Here is a 17489-nt window from a genome sequence, read left to right as displayed (position 1 = left end):
TGCACATAGTTCTACACAATGTTAGGTATCAATTTCTATTTATCATTTTTATTCTTCCTGCATTACACAGTGAAAAAAAAAAGATTGAAATCAACCCCAAGCTTGAAAAATATTGAGATTTTATTTTTTTGGTTGTATTGCCTAGGCTAGCCATAGTCTAGACCAAAATGGTGGACTGACTGACTGACTGACTGACTTGTCATCTCAACAGCCACACCACTAGTGTGGTTAAAAAGCCATTTCTGTAATTCTGTGCGCAAAACAAGACTGCCCTGCTGTGATGTCATTAAAGGTGGAAGCATTTACACCTGATATTTGAGATGGTGGACAGTGTGGATTATCTGGTGTAAGATCTGTTCTTTATCCAGTAATTTTAGGAAAGGCAATCCATATTCCAGCAGCTGAATCTATGACCAAAAGGCTGCAAGTTGCAATATTGCAGCTATTGCAGTGTTAGACCTGTTTAAAACAGGTAGAAACCAGGGTCATGTACCTGGGTCAAATAACAAGTTGCTCCATTCTCACCTACTGCAAATACTGCTTTGGAGTCACTGGTTGGGTCATGATTTGAAAGGAGTGTAAATAACAAGTTGACACACTGGAAAAATAGGTACGTATAAATAGGACAAATTATCACACTTGGTATGAAGTGATACCACGTTGAGTCATTTTGTGTCCGCCTAAATAAACAGGGGCTTCAGATGACTGACAGCGATGGAGAGAATCAGACGAAAGACAGAGAGAAGGAGAAAAGACTTTGCTGTTCTCTTCTCCCACGTCAGTCCAGAAAAATAGGACAGTGGATGAGTCAGGGAGGATTCAGACAGGTGGATGGAGGGGTGGATAGATGAATGGAAGGTGGGAGTTTATGTGTTTGGGTAAACTGCTGTGTACTAGTACAAGTAAAATTACATTACACCAAGTTTTTGGAACCCTTACATCAGTTTCTCACATAAACAATCTCTGATTGTCCCTGCAATCAACAGCTACGTAATTTGACATCTTTTGTTGTGAGGCATCTAAGATCCACATCTGTGATGCAGATTTAGGATTACGATCAAGGAAAATAGAAAAACTCCTTTCATGTACTTTTATCGAGGAAAATGCAAAAAACTTTACACACACTCAAACAGATGATGCGACTTCAATCCGAAGTTACTCCTGAAGATAAGTTATAATAACTGACCAGTTATTGTTTTATTGTTAGTTCATTAAGGCAATCAAAATATATACTGGAATGACATAGTGCTGTAGTGCCCTAGATACGTCTCCATCAGTGGCTATACTAAATGACATTCAGACACAATTTACCAGCGATTACACACAATTAACATAATAACAGCATTGTACCAAGTCAGTGAACTCCAGTGATTCACCCCATCACGCCTCCATAATAGGCTGTGACAAATGAAACTGTAATTTATTTGGAAAATTGAGCTTGATAAGGGCTCTACATGACACGTGCATGTTTTAGTTTCTGGGTCAGAGCTTCAGAGATGCATGCATGGGATACTTCAAAACTACTTCATGGAAGAAGTATGTAGGACACTGGAAACAGTCCATGTTAGCTTGCAAATGCATGCACATCTGATTTGGTCTGAGAAAGACAATTATTAAGTTAGTGGAGAGTTTTCACACAGAAAATGTTTCACTTCAAATTACTTATTAAAAATCCCTTATGTAGCTGCTCTTCAAATGAAACCAGAAACATGCACAGCATGATAATTATGGCACAAACAACTGTATGACAAGCAGACCTCAAAGAAAACATGTGGTAGAAACACCTTGGGAACATCTAAGTACATGGTAATGTCTTAAGTTATAAGTTCAGCCTAACCTTTTTTGCAGTTTGTAAAATGTGAAAAAACTAATGCAACACATATCTGGAGAAAAATTGGGCTATACCAGCATCAGCAAAACATAATCGCTGGTCTCAGGTTAATGCCAATACTTTATTTTACAGGTCCATTATTTCCTAATAATTTTCTGGACAGAAGCATGTAGCTTGATCCTAAGTACAGGAAAAAGAGACTGTTATTTTAGTTAGTTCAATTTGTTGTGCTCAGTTATTATTGACTTCCAGGTGAATTTCCATGAAAGAAATTGTTCCATTTAAATTCCAGTGAATATTTACTATTATTACTCTTTCATTTATTACTGGAAACTTTATTCTTCAAAATGCTAATGCTCATTGTATGTAGACAGAATTTGTACACATAGCTGACCTCCTATCCTAACTTAGTATTCAGAAATAACTGGAAGTGTAAAAACTGATCACTCTATATTTTATGTGTAATATAGTATCAAATTATATGACTATATGGGTATTGATTGGAAATGAATAATGAAACAGTTTCCTCAGCAAAAAGAGGTGGTATTGGGCCTCCTTGAACACATAGTAAATATGCTGAGTAAAAGAAAGAGAACTGTGTATTTCAATGCCAATGTATCTTAAGATCCCCACACAACCTGGGGTTCAAAAAGTATGTGAAGGACACAACAGCTCTTTGGTGTTGGAGACATTAAGCACTGAATTGATCTAATTAATGCAAGTGATCAGATCCCAGGGCCATAGATTTTACAAATACTGCAGTCATTAATCCAAGTGTCACCTCCCCCCAGAAAAACTCAATAGGTACCTGTATGCATATCTCATGAAGGGTGAACTGATATTTTAAATCCTCCTCTAAAACATTAAAATTCAAGTGGTGGAAATATTTATTGATTTATATGTTGCCCTCAAAATATTCACATTTCAATACAGAAATCAGCCTGTAAAGTGCCCAACATGTGTATGTTTCTGGCTGGACTGCAATAGTAGGGCCAGCCCTTTAATAACCAAATACTGACTGATAAAGTTGAGTGATCATAATTCCACCATTCCCCATTGTTTTTTTCAAAAAAGTCACTAGAGACAAATCTTACAACTTTTTGGACAAAGCTTAGCTACAACCCTTGGCTAGTTCTCTATAGAAGCGAGTTGACAGCACGGGTTTAAGTGGACCAGAACAATCCAGAATGGTGTATCAGCACCTTACTATAACCGCTTATCCAGAACCACAGAAAAACCTCTGGTCTATATGTGATTAAAGAGGACAATTGCTTTTTCACCAGCGTGGAGAAAAACGTTTGTGGTGTGAACAGCCAGGCTACTGCTCGCACAACACAGAGTCGGAGCGGTCACTATTTCAAACTTGAATGAGAACAGTTTTATTGGAAATTTGACTGTATTAAAATACTGTACATGTGAACACAGGGAGTAGTGGAGACACAAACAGATAGAGGGCTGAAACTGGCTGATACTGGATAGAATGCAAATACAATGCAATGATGTCAGTTGTTTACAACGGTTCAACAGTTTTCAACTACGTCCTCAATTTTGCAAACACGGTCCAGCCATTAGTTGTTAAAATTTCTAAAACCCCCATTCCAGAGATTGTGGCCATAGTGTTCTCAAAGTTGACTGCAGCTATTTCAGTGTCCACATACTGGTTGCATGCCAACAAGGGAATACCAAAATGTGGGCAGACAGAAGGAAAGTAAAGACAACAGAGATACATGAAGGGCAGGGAATTCTTGGCCTCATTTGCAGACACCAGTGAATTAGCATTGGATTTAGTCTCACAGGTTTAATGTCTGCCCATTCGAACTGAAGCTTGCTGTATATCAAGTGTGGGGAGCAGCGTTATGCCCTGCAGCACAGTCTGAAAAGCGAAACTCGTCTGTTCAGCTTGCACCCTGAGACAAATCAAAAGTAGGAGAAAACTGGGAGAATTTTTTTTATAATTTAAAAGATAATCCAGCCTTATGCTACCCTTTGCGGCTCATTAGCTGTACGCCAGTGGCAAATAAGCCACCATCTCTTCTCTTAACATGCCTCACTTTCAATGCACATATTGAATATGCATGGCAATTGTCAAAGAGCATGAATAAAAACTAGCACTGAGGAGCATTCATTGTATGAATTAAATGATTAACTCTACAATTGATTAAAAAAAAGTATCAAAATAGTCATATCAATGTGATTGTTTTAAGGATTCACATAGCTTTGTTTATGGGTGTGAAATGGGCATCAAAGAGTAGGAGGAACATTATGTAGGACACCAATCTGAGGCACGTTACACAACTTATTCCTACACACTGACTAACAGCGTCACTCCACGCACACTCACACCTACAAGAGTCCTCTTGTAACAATGGACAGCTCTTTGTATTTAAAGAAATATTTGTGTTGACGTATCATATTCTGGGTCTGAGAGCAATTACACTCTTCTCAGTTTTTTTTTTTTTTTCTGACATGGGGTCACAGTTATCAGCCAAACAGGAACACACTGTTTCATAGACATGTACAACCCCACACAGATCAACAGTACAGCCAAAAGGCAGCAAGTTAACAAAAAGTTCACTGTGAGTCAAACTAACTGACTAACTGAATGACTGACTTACATTTTCATTGTGTTAAGTTAGATTTTTAGATGAAGCTTCTCTTCTATTGCGTTTTACCCAAACAATGCCTCTTGGCTCATATCCATTTGCTTTCCCACTTCCCTGTCTTACCCTATTAGTTTTAACATTTAAAAGACAACTGTCCATTCATTCTTTCCATCAAATGAAATAAAATTTCCCCTCTCTTGCTCACATTGGAGCACATTACTAATCAGCATGCCCTTTATTAATCCAATGAGCTGCTCCATCCATAGTCAGAGTCATGATGGCCAGGGGGAGGTACAGTATTTCGCTGTCCTTTTCTGAATTTCACCCCCTTTATCTAAAACAAACGTGTACACCAAAATCTAATCTTAGTTTTGCACAGGCCAGGAAAAAGAAGCCATTAAATTGGTATCACTTATCAGTAAAAGTTGGATTCTTCTCTTCTGTCTAAATCTCGGCTCTATGTGACTTAGCTGTTCTCTCTGTGTCATATAAGCCTGATGGGTGGATTTGGCACAGCCATGAAAGCATGACAGACTTTCAGATTACGAGACAGATTTACACTTAATCATCATCAGCTTCAAAGGCACTCTAACTAAATTTGCACCTATAGATGGGGATACAATGGTGGACCAGACAGGTCAACACAATGCAAAAGCCACAACACGAATGCAAATTAAGCCACAGCGGAAGTTATGCTACAGCAGAAGTGAGCAGCGGTCCGTCCATACTATTACTGTAAGAATAAATATGAAAATGAAAAAAGTATGACCTTGCTGCCCACTCAGGAGTCGAACCGGAGACTTGCTGGTCAGAATATGGCTTGCACCTTACCTACTCGGCTTTCAGGACACTGATGTTGCTATGTGATCACAGACAGGCAATGTTTTCAATGTATTTATATTTTCCAATTCATTAACTTTTGTGATACTTTTTTCATTTTCATATTTATTGTTATAGTAATAGTTTTGACAGTCTGCTGCTCACTTCTGTTGTGGTTTAACTTCCTTTCGCATTGTGTTGACCCATCTGGGCTACTGTAGGGTAGACAAACAACTGTGTGCAGACCACCTATGTAGCAAGAATGACTGAAATTCAATTTTTCAAAAATGTGTCTTTCCTCCACATTTTCATTTTCAGCACACGGAGCCTCGGCTCTTTGGAATCACTGCTGTGACGAACTCAACGGGATGTGGCATGACTGATCACCCAACTGTCACACTCTTGAGCCCAACACAGACTGACAAGCCATCTGACTACTGCTGACTCACATGTGCACAGATGAATGTAGACTCTCACACAGAAAGTGATAAAACCCTGAACCTGCTGCAGTCCAATCCCTCTTCACCCTCTTTCTGAGATAATCACAAGAAATGATTTGGGTTAGAGATTCTGAGCTTCATGTGGACCGAGTGCATAAAACTGCGTAGATTCAGGACTAAAACTGTCTTTGGGGAGGCAGAAATATTTGTAAATGGACTGCACTTGTTTCATGTATTATGCTAAAAGAAGCTAGCCTGTAGCCTCGAGACATTAGCCTCAATCAGAGTAAACTCGCTCCACACTCACTCTTCTTTTCATTTTCAAACTTGCGGCCTTCACCTGCACCCGACACACATGCAGCACTCGACAACACCCGTAAACAGACTTTGATGTGTAAAATCGATGGAGTTCCCTTTTTAATACTTCATGACATATGTACCTGCAAACTGTCATCAGCAGTGATACTGTATCTCACGTCTTGTCATCGAATATCAGTAATGATTTACAAGTGCAGCACATACAGTGCAGTATTATAGTACTGATAAAACATCAAAAGAAAGAGACATGATAAATTTAAGCACACAACCGAATAATACCCAGCTTGATCTATAAAAATGATGTCGACAGACATTTATGTCTGTCGACATCATCTGGTTCCTGGTGTCGCCCAACATGATTTTCAGGAAACACAATTCAGCAGTGTGAAACTGTACAGTCCAGCGGTAATATTCTTCCCCTACTTTCTCTCTTTCTCTCTCTCTCTCTCTCTCACACACACACACACACACATACACACATACACACATAAACATGAACAGACACTCACATTCACGCAGCGAGTGAATCCATATCCACACTGACTCACTGTTACACCAACAGACTCATTATAGAACAGGACACTTTAATCCACACTTACGGAAGTGAGTCATGTGGTTGAGCTTCCTGCTCGAGTGGTTTTGCTGACCTCCTGTTGACTCTCCATTCGGTGCATCCACATTCAGAATGAAGAAGAGAGATAATGTGTACTAAAATATTTGATTACGGTCCACTATTTCAGCTGTTTATCCCCTGAATTAAGATATGCCAATGTGGTTTGACTGATAACCAGTGTGTTGTTTTACTGAAATTCAATACAACTTCATTTGACAGGAAGCTCTCGATGGTACAGGACGTGGCAGCAGTTGCACCCCACTAACTCATCTCCAAACTAACAAAAGAACTAAAAGTCAACTTTCTGTGTAAATAAGCTCAACAAACAATTCATTTTATTTTTTTATTCTAATAGTGGGAATATGATTAAAGGAGTATTTCACCGTAAATGTGCTATGTATAAACTGCTTAGTGCATGAGCATATGCAAATGCATTGCTGTGATCCATGTTTACCCCATTTGCCCTGACAAGTATTAAAATGATTTAAGAAGTGTTTCTCATCAGTGACTCCTTAATAAGCCCTAACTCACTTGACTAATGAGTTGTTTTTAATTCAATTAAGATATTAACATTCAGAGCCCCCCCCAGATAATGTCACTCAAAAAGTTCAATAACTGTGACTCAACAATTCTCAAATCAACAGAAATATTCCAACACCATCCACTTCCTTCAGCCATTCTTGCAGCATTTTCCTTTCTTTTGTCTGGGTCCTCATCTACATTGATTTACCACCTGGGCACGTTTCAGTGGGAATCAGTATTCTGTAGCTGAAGCTTGTGAAAACCAGATTTTAACATAATGCCCATGAGTCATTTTTCCAGGCATGAAGGTTACATACTTTACATCCACACGTGCGGCTCACATCCAGTATCAGTATGCATAATACAGGCACATTAATTTTTGAATTTCCTTGTTGATTGAATGGATGCTGTTACTGTGCAAAGGCTTTTGTGCTGGTTATTGCACCCGAGGGATACATGTAATGTGGTGAGGCAGCTGAGCATATTTGCAGGGAGGAGGGAGGTTTGCTGTAATAAAACTCATCGGTGAACGGTTGTCAGCCCTCTTAACCTTTCTGCTGAGGTGCCACGGGCGTCTCTGCATGGCTTGCGCAAGTTTTTGAAGTAGATTGAGGAAAAAGTGTGTTTTCAGAATTAACCCTATAAGTGATGAACCAAATGCACTAAAAATGAGAATGAAGCGGTTTGTGTTTGGGATCTTGTTATTATATATTTTTTTAACCATTATGTTTTGAATCAATTTGAATTTTGTGTTAATGGAACAGAAGAAAACATTAATAACATAATATGAACATGTCATTTTTCCATCTCACAAATGCCCATCAAAGCAAGGATTGCTGAGACTGAGTGCCACAAAATGTTACAACAAATGTACACTGGAGAGAAAACAACTTCAGCACAACGTTCGAACGTCTAAAATATATAACGGAGCAACTCGGGCTGAAGACGTGTGCATGGCCTCAGGAAACAACCCTTACCTATTTAAATACGGATGTCTTGAAAAGAGGGGAGCAACAGTCAGAGCGCATTGAAAATCACTCCAGAGGTGATATTGTGCTTTGCTGCCCTGAATCACAATGCAGTAAAGAAACAAGAAAAATGGAGCCCTATAAATAGACAGCGAGATAGCATCAGTGCGACCTTCAGGACACACAATGAACAAGAACAGAAGTCTTGTTCTATCTTTTTTTTTTTTTGATGATTTTCCCCCCATATCTTGATTTGATTTGATTCAGTCACGTGAGAAGGGAAAACAGAGACGGGCAAACGCGTGTCACATTGGATTTAACATAAAATTTTGTGTCAGTGGTTTAGCCTGTAGAAATAATTCCATTAGTGAACTTCTAATGAGCTGCTGAGGGAATCATTATGCAGTTACACCAACATAAATCCACAAATCAACTAAATTATGGCCTCAGTTGACAGTGACAAAAAACAGTGACAAACGTCATTGCACATAAATGCTATTTTCTTTATCGGGATTGATTGAACTGAAAGACACTAATATTACACAGGTACAAAATACATATGAATGTTCTGTTAAAGGCCAGAAACATTTCATATTTTAGTTATTGTCTATAAATTCTATGAGGAGACGAAACAGTGTGAGTCAGTGTCTGACCTGCCTGTGGCTTTTAGCACCCTTGCTCATTGCTTCCTAATGACGACATACATCTGTAAAAATGGGTCATAAAATCTATAGTTAATTTATATTAAGAAATTAAAACAGTCAGTCTTTGCAAACGTTAGTCAAGTCAATATTTATTTATATAGCGCCAAATCACAACATATCTGATGGCACCTTTTTTAAAATAGAGCAGGTCTAGACCATACTCTTTATAATATTAATCACAGACACCCAACAATTCCCACCATGAGCAAACACTTGGCAACAGTGGCAGAAAGCTCATCACTTAAACAGGAGGAAATAGTGCATTTGTTGAGGACCTTTTATTCAGACATGCATTAACATTCAGACATGCAGTGTATGTGGGACTGACTCAAAAGTGAACGTGCGTATTCATGGTGATGAAGGAACATGTCACCTAGTGCAATATTGTGGCTGAGTGACGTGTTTTCACTGAAGAATAAACTATATCGAGCTTTACCCACACAGACTACGGCTAGATCAGTGGATTATTGACTTTTATCTTTTCCTGCAATTTGTTGAGAATAAGAAATATATATACATATATCATCAAACTTTAAAAACAGGCTCCATGGGCAAATACTGTAGGTGTTTTTTGACCCAGAAAGAAAATTCATCATACAAATCATCATACAAATCTAACTAAATCATCATTTTTCTTTTTAACACCATCATGAGCCAAGTCAGAGTATAACAGTACACAGCACAGAACATAATCTGCATTGATGTGTTTGACAGGAATAAGACAAGAGGTTCTCTCTCACTCTCTGCTTAATGTTTGGTAAGCATTATCCCTGCATATCTATCCGTACGCTGACACAGATACATGGACAATGATAGTGGTTGCCTGGCCAGGCAGGTGATATGATTGTTGACGTACGGTATCCTGGCAGACTTCCTGTCCGTCCGTCAAATGCGAATGCATTACAGATGTTGACTGTCAAATATAACAATATCTTACATTTATTTTTTCTTAGCTACTCAAGCTCATGACTTCACTGTGCATTTTAAGCGTTTCTCTTTGAATATGTGTAAGAGAAAAATAAAAATAAACATATTTGTGTCTACGTAAGGAAGTAAATGGCAGGATCACAAAAGCCAGCTGTGCAACCATAAAGTCAAAAAACAATCATAAAGATGGTATCATTTCACCCGTTAACATTTACTACTCACTATTTACTCACCTACTGCACATGTAGCCTACAACTCAATTTGCTTCAACGAGGTGAGACACTGAACCAACACTGGCAGACTGGAAGGAAAATTGGAATTTGCCCAAGCACAATATCAATCCGGTATTACAACCGAAGACAGACGATTTTACAGTGGCGACAGAAGGCTGTCATGACATGCATCAGGGCTGGGAAATACCAAATGTAGATGTTGTGGAAGAATAAGAAAATTGTTTATTGGGAATGTTTCCAACATAAACTTCCACAGAGTCAATTGCATTTTGCTCAGCATTACAGTGTCACCACATTGCCAGCTAAGGTAAAGCCTGGGGGTAATTACATACATAAATTGTACTGAAATATTGTACAATGTCTTTTGGAGTGTAAGCAGTAAACTATTAACTACTGCACACCAACTTGGTACGACGGGGCTATAATAACAGCCAGAAAATAAAGATCAAGTTATCGAGTATGTGTAGGAATAAACTCCTCCTCGTGCAGACACGGTGTGGAGGGTAAAACGTTTCTCCGTAGTTTTATTTAAAAGATATGACTCACAATATTCTATATTTATCTTAATGTCAAAGATAGAGAAATCCCATGAAAAGACCAAAACCAATGAGGAAATGATCCTATTAACAAGTGTTGCCTGTGTATCCAGGCCCTCATATATCCCTCTGTACCATAGAGCTTTGTTTTTGCCCAACAACCATTAAAACACATCAGTGATGATGAACATGGGCAGTGTGTATTTATTATGAGTCAATCCCACATACACCTTCTGTCATAAATACTCACTAGTACAAAATGTGTATTAATCTGTGGCAGAAAACAGTCCCCCACAAAATGCATGTTAGTGTAACAGTTCCCACCTTTTTAGTCTGAGTTCAAATGTAACTATATATATATATATATATATATATATATATATGAGACGTTTTTAAATATTTAAGTCTGTAGTAGGAACATATGGGTTTGGAGCTCAGTGGCACAGGAAGGGTAGAAGTCGTGCAGCTTTGTGACTAAAGCCTTGTTGGTTTTGGTTTTTTGGTTTGTTAACAATAAGAAAAGAAAACGAGTTTGAGTTTGAGGAGAAGGTGCCTTTTATGGTTTCATTATATTACAATGTTCCTCTTTGCACCTTCAACAAAACATCTTATAAGTGCAGATATAGGGAGAGGACACTTCAGCAGCATTGAAGGTTAATTCATATGTAGGGCAACATTTATATTTGGCATCTGTCAGATTTGCACAGCATCATCTTCATGGCATCATCTTGACAGGATGACAGTGCAGTGTACGTTTCCCACAGGAATGTAGACACAGACGATCAGGCCACAGGGCCAAGACACAGGCCACTTTCCATCAATATACAGACGCAGGGCCCTTCCTCCTCGGTAATACACAAGGGGCTCATGGCCACCAGGAAATCTATTTCAAATAAAGACACGCTAAAAAGTAATAGTAATGAATTTTCTGCTTGAAAGAACAGTGTATCAAAATTCTTAAGGTTTCTTTTTTTCTTTTTTTTAAGCAACAGCAAAATAACACGGTCAGTGTGATTTTGCCAGTCTGGAATTGAACACAGTCTGGAAGGAGGAAGAACTAGCAACCAGGTTGGAAGCAACGGGAATGCAATTTGCACGTGCATACAAAAGAACACACACACACAGGCGCACACACACACACACGCAGGCGCACACACACACACACACACACACACACACACACACACACACACACACACACACACACACAGAAGGACAAAGACACTGGTCAAGCAACCTGTTGAATATGCACTGAAAAATGAACATGTGACCTAAACAGATAAACGAAGGGAGGGTAAAACACATGAAAGCTTTGACCAGACATAAATAAGACATAAATACAGCCTGTAAATAAAGATCTTTTGGTGTATAGAAGATATACACTGAAATAAATGGCCAGGAAATTCTTATAATGTGCAGAAGTATACAGCAGTGTTTCCTCTAAACGCATCAGAGCTGAACATTTGTTTTAGTCCAACAGGCAATGGATGCCATCTGGTCATTATCATCACCACAGGGCAGCGTGACCGTAAATAGAAATACAAGAAAAGTGCTGGGGATATGAGACATAATGACACGTGACGCAAGAACACAACAAAACATCCAGTGGCCACAGATGGGAGCTCCATTTTTTAATTTAAACTCTTGATGGTGCTGATTTTTAGGTTGTATGGGTGAAGTTTTTACAATATTAGATTTTTGTGGACTTTTTCCAGTTACAAGTTGGATATCAGGGTATGCAGTATGCCATAATAGGCATTTTTCCATATTTAATAGGAAAAATACAACTATGGCTCTGGCTCTCACCATGGTGTGATCATGAACCTGAGACTAAAGCAGCTAAATGGAATTCAGCCATCATTAATTGTATTATTTACATGTCAAAACGCCAATGGCTCAATGCTTCAATGTAATTATTACTGTTCGGTGAGTTTCATTAAGTATTGTCATTTTTAATTCTCATGTATCAATTTTCCCTTTAACTACCTTATGCACAGCTACAGTACATCAGCTGGTCATTTCCTAAGTTTCCCAGAATACCAACACAACAGATACGTAACAATCTCCAGATGTGGGGACTTTGATTGCTGTAGAGGTGTGTATTTGTAGAGAAGGAGTGTGTGATGGCATTATCAAAGTTAAAATTAAGTCAAAATGGAAGGCGATCATCACATCATAGGAAATCAAAAGGTTGTTGTATAACTCTCACTATTTAGACCAAATATCACAGTGTAAAGTATTGAATTAAATATACAAGTAAAGGTTTTAATGGTATTAAGGGTAAAGGTATTATTATTCAAAATTTTACATCAGCTAAATGTGAAATAAAAATACAAATACTCAAATGACCCCTTTCATGAATACTGTATTTCTTACTGTACCTTCCTGTATATACTGTACTTAGTTACGTACTGTACTGTATTGCACAGATTCTGGACTCTTCAATGATGCAAAAAGAGAAGATGTGATTTTGTTAATTTTTGACTAAAGCAGAAGCAAATCATTATTCAAAGCAGAGTATTTTTCTATGTTTTAAAAAAGTCTGAGAAGATCTTTAATCTGAAAAGGAACTAGTAGCTATGTAAAATCAAATAAATGTTGTAAACATTACAATATTTCCGTAAAAAGTCAAATAAAATGCAGAGCACAGGTAGTTCAGAGTTGTCAAACTTGGGTAAATGTACTCCACAACAAACCCGTAAAGGCGTAAACTGTAACCAGACTGAAATTCATTCTCAGTTACTTTGTCATTTTGGAGGCCTGAGGTGCGAAGATGCGTCTCTTTAACCAGCGTCAGGTTTGGTAGTCAGGACGGTCTGACGAGAAGTGACAGCAGTTGAGAAATCCTGATTTTAATTCCCGAGCAGTGACTGCAGCCATTAACGTTTTTCCCGCTGTGTGTCAGGACAGGGGAAGTCCACAGTTAGTATTCCCACAGTGCTTCACTCTGCTCCACTGCCCATCAGGTACAGCAGCCCCCTGGGGAAACTGTATGAGTGAATATTAAAAGTGTGCGTTTGTCAGACGGTGGGAAGGGTTACAGTGTTCCCTGGGGCTTATTGCAGTTCCACGCTGTTGCCTAGCCTAACAAGGCGGGGAGAGTCACAGTCTGAGAGACGACGCCAGGTCTCAGGGGAAATTTAGGAGGATCACGAGTCAGGCTCACTCCTCTAGAACAAACTCTGACAAAATGCAGGCTGCCAGGATTCGCTCTAAGACAGTTACAGGCATACGCATCATATATAATTGGACACAGAGGACAGCTGAAGGTGATTCACACAGAGTCATGCATTGCCATGTGTGACTGAAATGATCTATAAGCTGCTCTCCCCAGGAAAATGTCACCAGCTTAAGGACAGATAAGTTTGCAAAGACATTGTTCCTTTATTCAGATTTAACACCACAGGAAGCAAATCATGTAATAATGCAGTTTTAGCTCAGGCTTTTGATCTTTCGTGATTTCCCTTTCACTACTGGAGCATTGAAACAACAAACAGAGTTGAGAGCCTCCAGTGTAACTAGCGTCCTGCCCTCAGCTGACAGAGCTAGTCCCTAGTCCTTTATCCAGACTGACACACGACAGAGGGGAAAGAGTCAAAAACTATTTCTTGCTGCTTATCACAGGACCAACCTGGTGCATCTACTCAAGCTTTCTGATCTGCAGAAGTTCATCAGTTACAGTACTGCTGCCAAGGTCCACCTAAGGACCTAAGAAAGTGGAGCACATCGCTCAAGTTCTTGGAACCCGTCGCCTGCTTCATGTGTGTCAAAGAACTCAGCAGTGAATGATTTAGGGCAAAATACATTTCTGATCTGCTACTATGTTATTAACCATCCTCAACCAACCTCTCAGATCATCTGGGGCAAAACCTGGAGACACAGCATTTAGCTTTAATGCACCAAATATCTGAAAACAAACTCTCACACCGACTTCATTTTAAAATGTTTCTGTTCGCAATTTTATCCTTCATTCACATCTTATCCTGGAGTCTGGACTATAAGTTATTTCCACCTGTTTATTCTGTTTTATTCAGTTTAATCTTATTTATATCTTCTATTTTATTTTACCCATTTAAAATCCTATTTGTCTTTTAATATTTGCCTTAATGCCATCTTTTTAAAAAGGTGCTACGCAAATAAACTGTCCTTTTCCTTCCAAGACTGGCATATGGAAGCCATTATCATTACATCTGAATAGAGTGAATATAGAAACATAAAGAAAATTACAGAAATCTATAGTGTAGTTTGTAAGATCATGTTTCATCTTACCACAAATGTGAACACTATGTAAATTTTCATTATCCATCCTATGTACTCATTTGTGGTGCTGGAAAAAAAAAACGTATCCAGGAAGTAAATAATACACCACAGTGAATAAATCAACTACAACAGGCATGAAAACACCTCAATATCACTGGAAGCCCTCCGTAGGTACTGCTCTCCTTTCTGCAACCCAAGAAAATCTGAAAAAGACTTTTTCTGATACTCGTGTCCATGTCTGCATGTTTCCTAACACTGTCACAACAGAGGCATAAGAATAATGGGCGGATGACTGTCTTTCCCCCTGAGGTACTCCGTGACCACCTGGAAGTACGATCAGGACCCTACTCAAACAGTATTTTCCATGCTCTGCTTGCTGTTTATTCGCTTTCAGAGATCACCTCCTTTTCTCCTCTTGAATTGACTGATTTGCATGCTCTGCCATCATTGGCTGCCTGCACGTTACACTTCAACAGGCTGCCTTCTGCTGATTGGCTGCAACTGCACGAGGGCATGGAAGCTCTCTCACCAAAACAGGCATAAAAGGCAGTGTGTGGTGGGATCACAGACACAGAGGAGCACCCTATAAAGCAACAAGAGAGAGGAAGGAAGCTCAAGACTATCAAGAAACTGCTGAAGAGGAGATTTTAAAAAGGACATTTTCTTTTTAAAAAGGTAGAAGTCAGTGACAGAGAGTGCTGAAATTTATAGTGATTTAACAGTAGTATTAACCACAAAGTGTAAGTGAGTTTTTGGGACATTTACTTTCATTTTCTTTCTTCCAATAAACAAAGGCCAGCATGTCCCTTGAGGTGAAGGAGAAGACCCAGGTGCGTCTAGTGTTTCTGGGGGCAGCAGGAGTGGGCAAGACAGCTCTGATCCGGCGCTTCCTCCAAGACACATTTGAGCCCAAACACCGGCGCACAGTGGAGGAGATGCACAGTAAGGAGTACGACATCGGCGGGGTCAAGATCACAGTGGAGATCCTGGACACCAGTGGCAGCTACTCCTTCCCCGCCATGCGCAAGCTGTCCATCCAAAACAGCGACGCCTTTGCACTGGTGTACGCTGTGGATGACCCAGAGTCACTGGAGGCAGTCAAGAGCCTCCGAGATGAGATCCTGGAGATCAAGGAGGACAAGTACACGCCCATTGTGGTGGTGGGGAACAAGGTGGACCGGGAGGAGGAGCGGCAGGTGTCCAATGAGGACGTGCTGTCAACCGTAGAGATGGACTGGAACAACAGTTACCTGGAAGCTTCGGCGAAGGAGAACGCCAACGTGGTGGAGGTGTTCAAGGAGCTCCTGCAGCAGGCGAACCTTCCCAGCCGCCTCAGCCCCGCACTACGCAGACGCAGGGAGACCTTTCCCAAAGACACCAACTTTCGGCCGCCCATGAACAAGACCAACAGTTGTATTCTGTCGTAATGGGAGACAGGGGAGCAGAAATGTTTTGTTTTAAATGAAGGGACGAGAGTTGAGAAGACGGAGGGTATGTTGTGAAACACAGCGCTGCTGGACAGGGGAAAGGAGAAAAGTCTGGGCTTCAGTCAGTGTTGGTGTAAAGTGATTGTGACAAGCGATCCGGACCAACAAAGACACTTTGGGGTTCACAACTGAGAGGAAAAGAGACTGAAGAGCAGAATGGTGTTAAGACTGAACTGAAACAGACTGCCACCTGAATAATTACGAACCTGAAGGAAGACACATTTAATACTCAGTTGTTTACTTGATGTAATCTTGTTGCTGCTTATTTGGTGACATGCTGCTGGTGTTTAGATCAATGTATAGATTTTGAATTTCAAATTAAAATGTTCACTTACATCAAGGTATTTCGACTGTTGCTAACAGACTGTTTTCTGAGATAAAGTGTGTATATATGTTGTGGTTTGCGCAAAATGTATATCTCTCATGTAAATTGTTTTAATTTACTTATTCACCTGTAGCACATAATGTTTACAATTTGTCATTAAGCATGTTATAACTCTTATTTTGAAAAGAAAAAGTGGTGAAATGCAATGTAAAACGGTAAATGCACTTTTCATTTTGAAATGACCATTAAAAATTATGTTTTTATGCTGTTTTTTTAAATATATAAATTCAATTCTTTTTTTTTATAATTACATACTCTCACAAATGTTATTATTTTGCTGTTTGTTTAACAACTGTAATTGGAATGTGGATCTAAATGTGTAATAAAAGACCAAAAGTAACATTTTTTGTGTGAAATTGTTGATGTTAATGCAGCTACATGTAGAAAATTTCACTTTTAGGTGAATAATTGTATAAAGTAGGTAAGTTATTAAAAACAAATATTTGATCGTCACTTACAAATTAAAGTACTCCAGGAAATCATGTCAGTGCAACAGTAATTGACAATATATAGAAATAAATAAACAAACAAAACATATATACATTGATACATGAAGGACATGGAACATTTTGCAAAAATACAATTTTAAAGCTAAGTAATGCTATATTGTAGGACTGCTGTCATTTTTACAATTATTAAATTAAATTTAATAATTGGTTAGGATGCTTCTTCTGCCTTCTTGGTGTCAGGAAACCTTTCAGCACTAAAATCTGTCAGGTTCAGTATAAAGCCTACTAGAGCAGACAGACTTTTGATGTCTTTTCAGGCAGAAACTATTACCCAACAATAGGCGGAAACACGAAGCTAAAACTCTGTAAAATATGTAACAGCATTGGCAGTATG

At 39.1% G+C, this 17489-nt stretch overlaps 1 protein-coding gene across 1 annotated transcript; it reads left to right on the top strand.

Moving 5' to 3' along the window:
• The first annotated feature begins 15332 nt into the window (after positions 1 to 15332).
• Positions 15333 to 16986, top strand: rasd4 (rasd family member 4). The gene is made up of 2 exons (XM_023412776.2): positions 15333 to 15449; positions 15569 to 16986. The coding sequence occupies exon 2, from the start codon at positions 15575 to 15577 to the stop codon at positions 16199 to 16201; it is 627 nt and encodes a 208-aa protein (XP_023268544.1). The 5' UTR covers positions 15333 to 15449; positions 15569 to 15574; the 3' UTR covers positions 16202 to 16986.
• The last annotated feature ends 503 nt before the right edge of the window (positions 16987 to 17489 follow it).

The sequence above is a fragment of the Seriola lalandi genome, unplaced genomic scaffold (genome assembly GCF_002814215.2).
Source record: "Seriola lalandi dorsalis isolate HSWRI2012SDOR001 ecotype SW California unplaced genomic scaffold, Sedor1 jcf7180002054487, whole genome shotgun sequence".
Lineage (NCBI taxonomy): Eukaryota > Metazoa > Chordata > Actinopteri > Carangiformes > Carangidae > Seriola > Seriola lalandi.
Note: the sequence above shows the minus strand (reverse complement) of the source record. Positions and strands in the feature narration are given on the sequence as shown.

What these genes read in the sequence shown, in the direction of transcription:
- rasd4 (XM_023412776.2), top strand. Translation starts at nt 15,575, where the DNA reads ATGTCCCTTGAGGTGAAGGAGAAGACCCAGGTGCGTCTAGTGTTTCTG.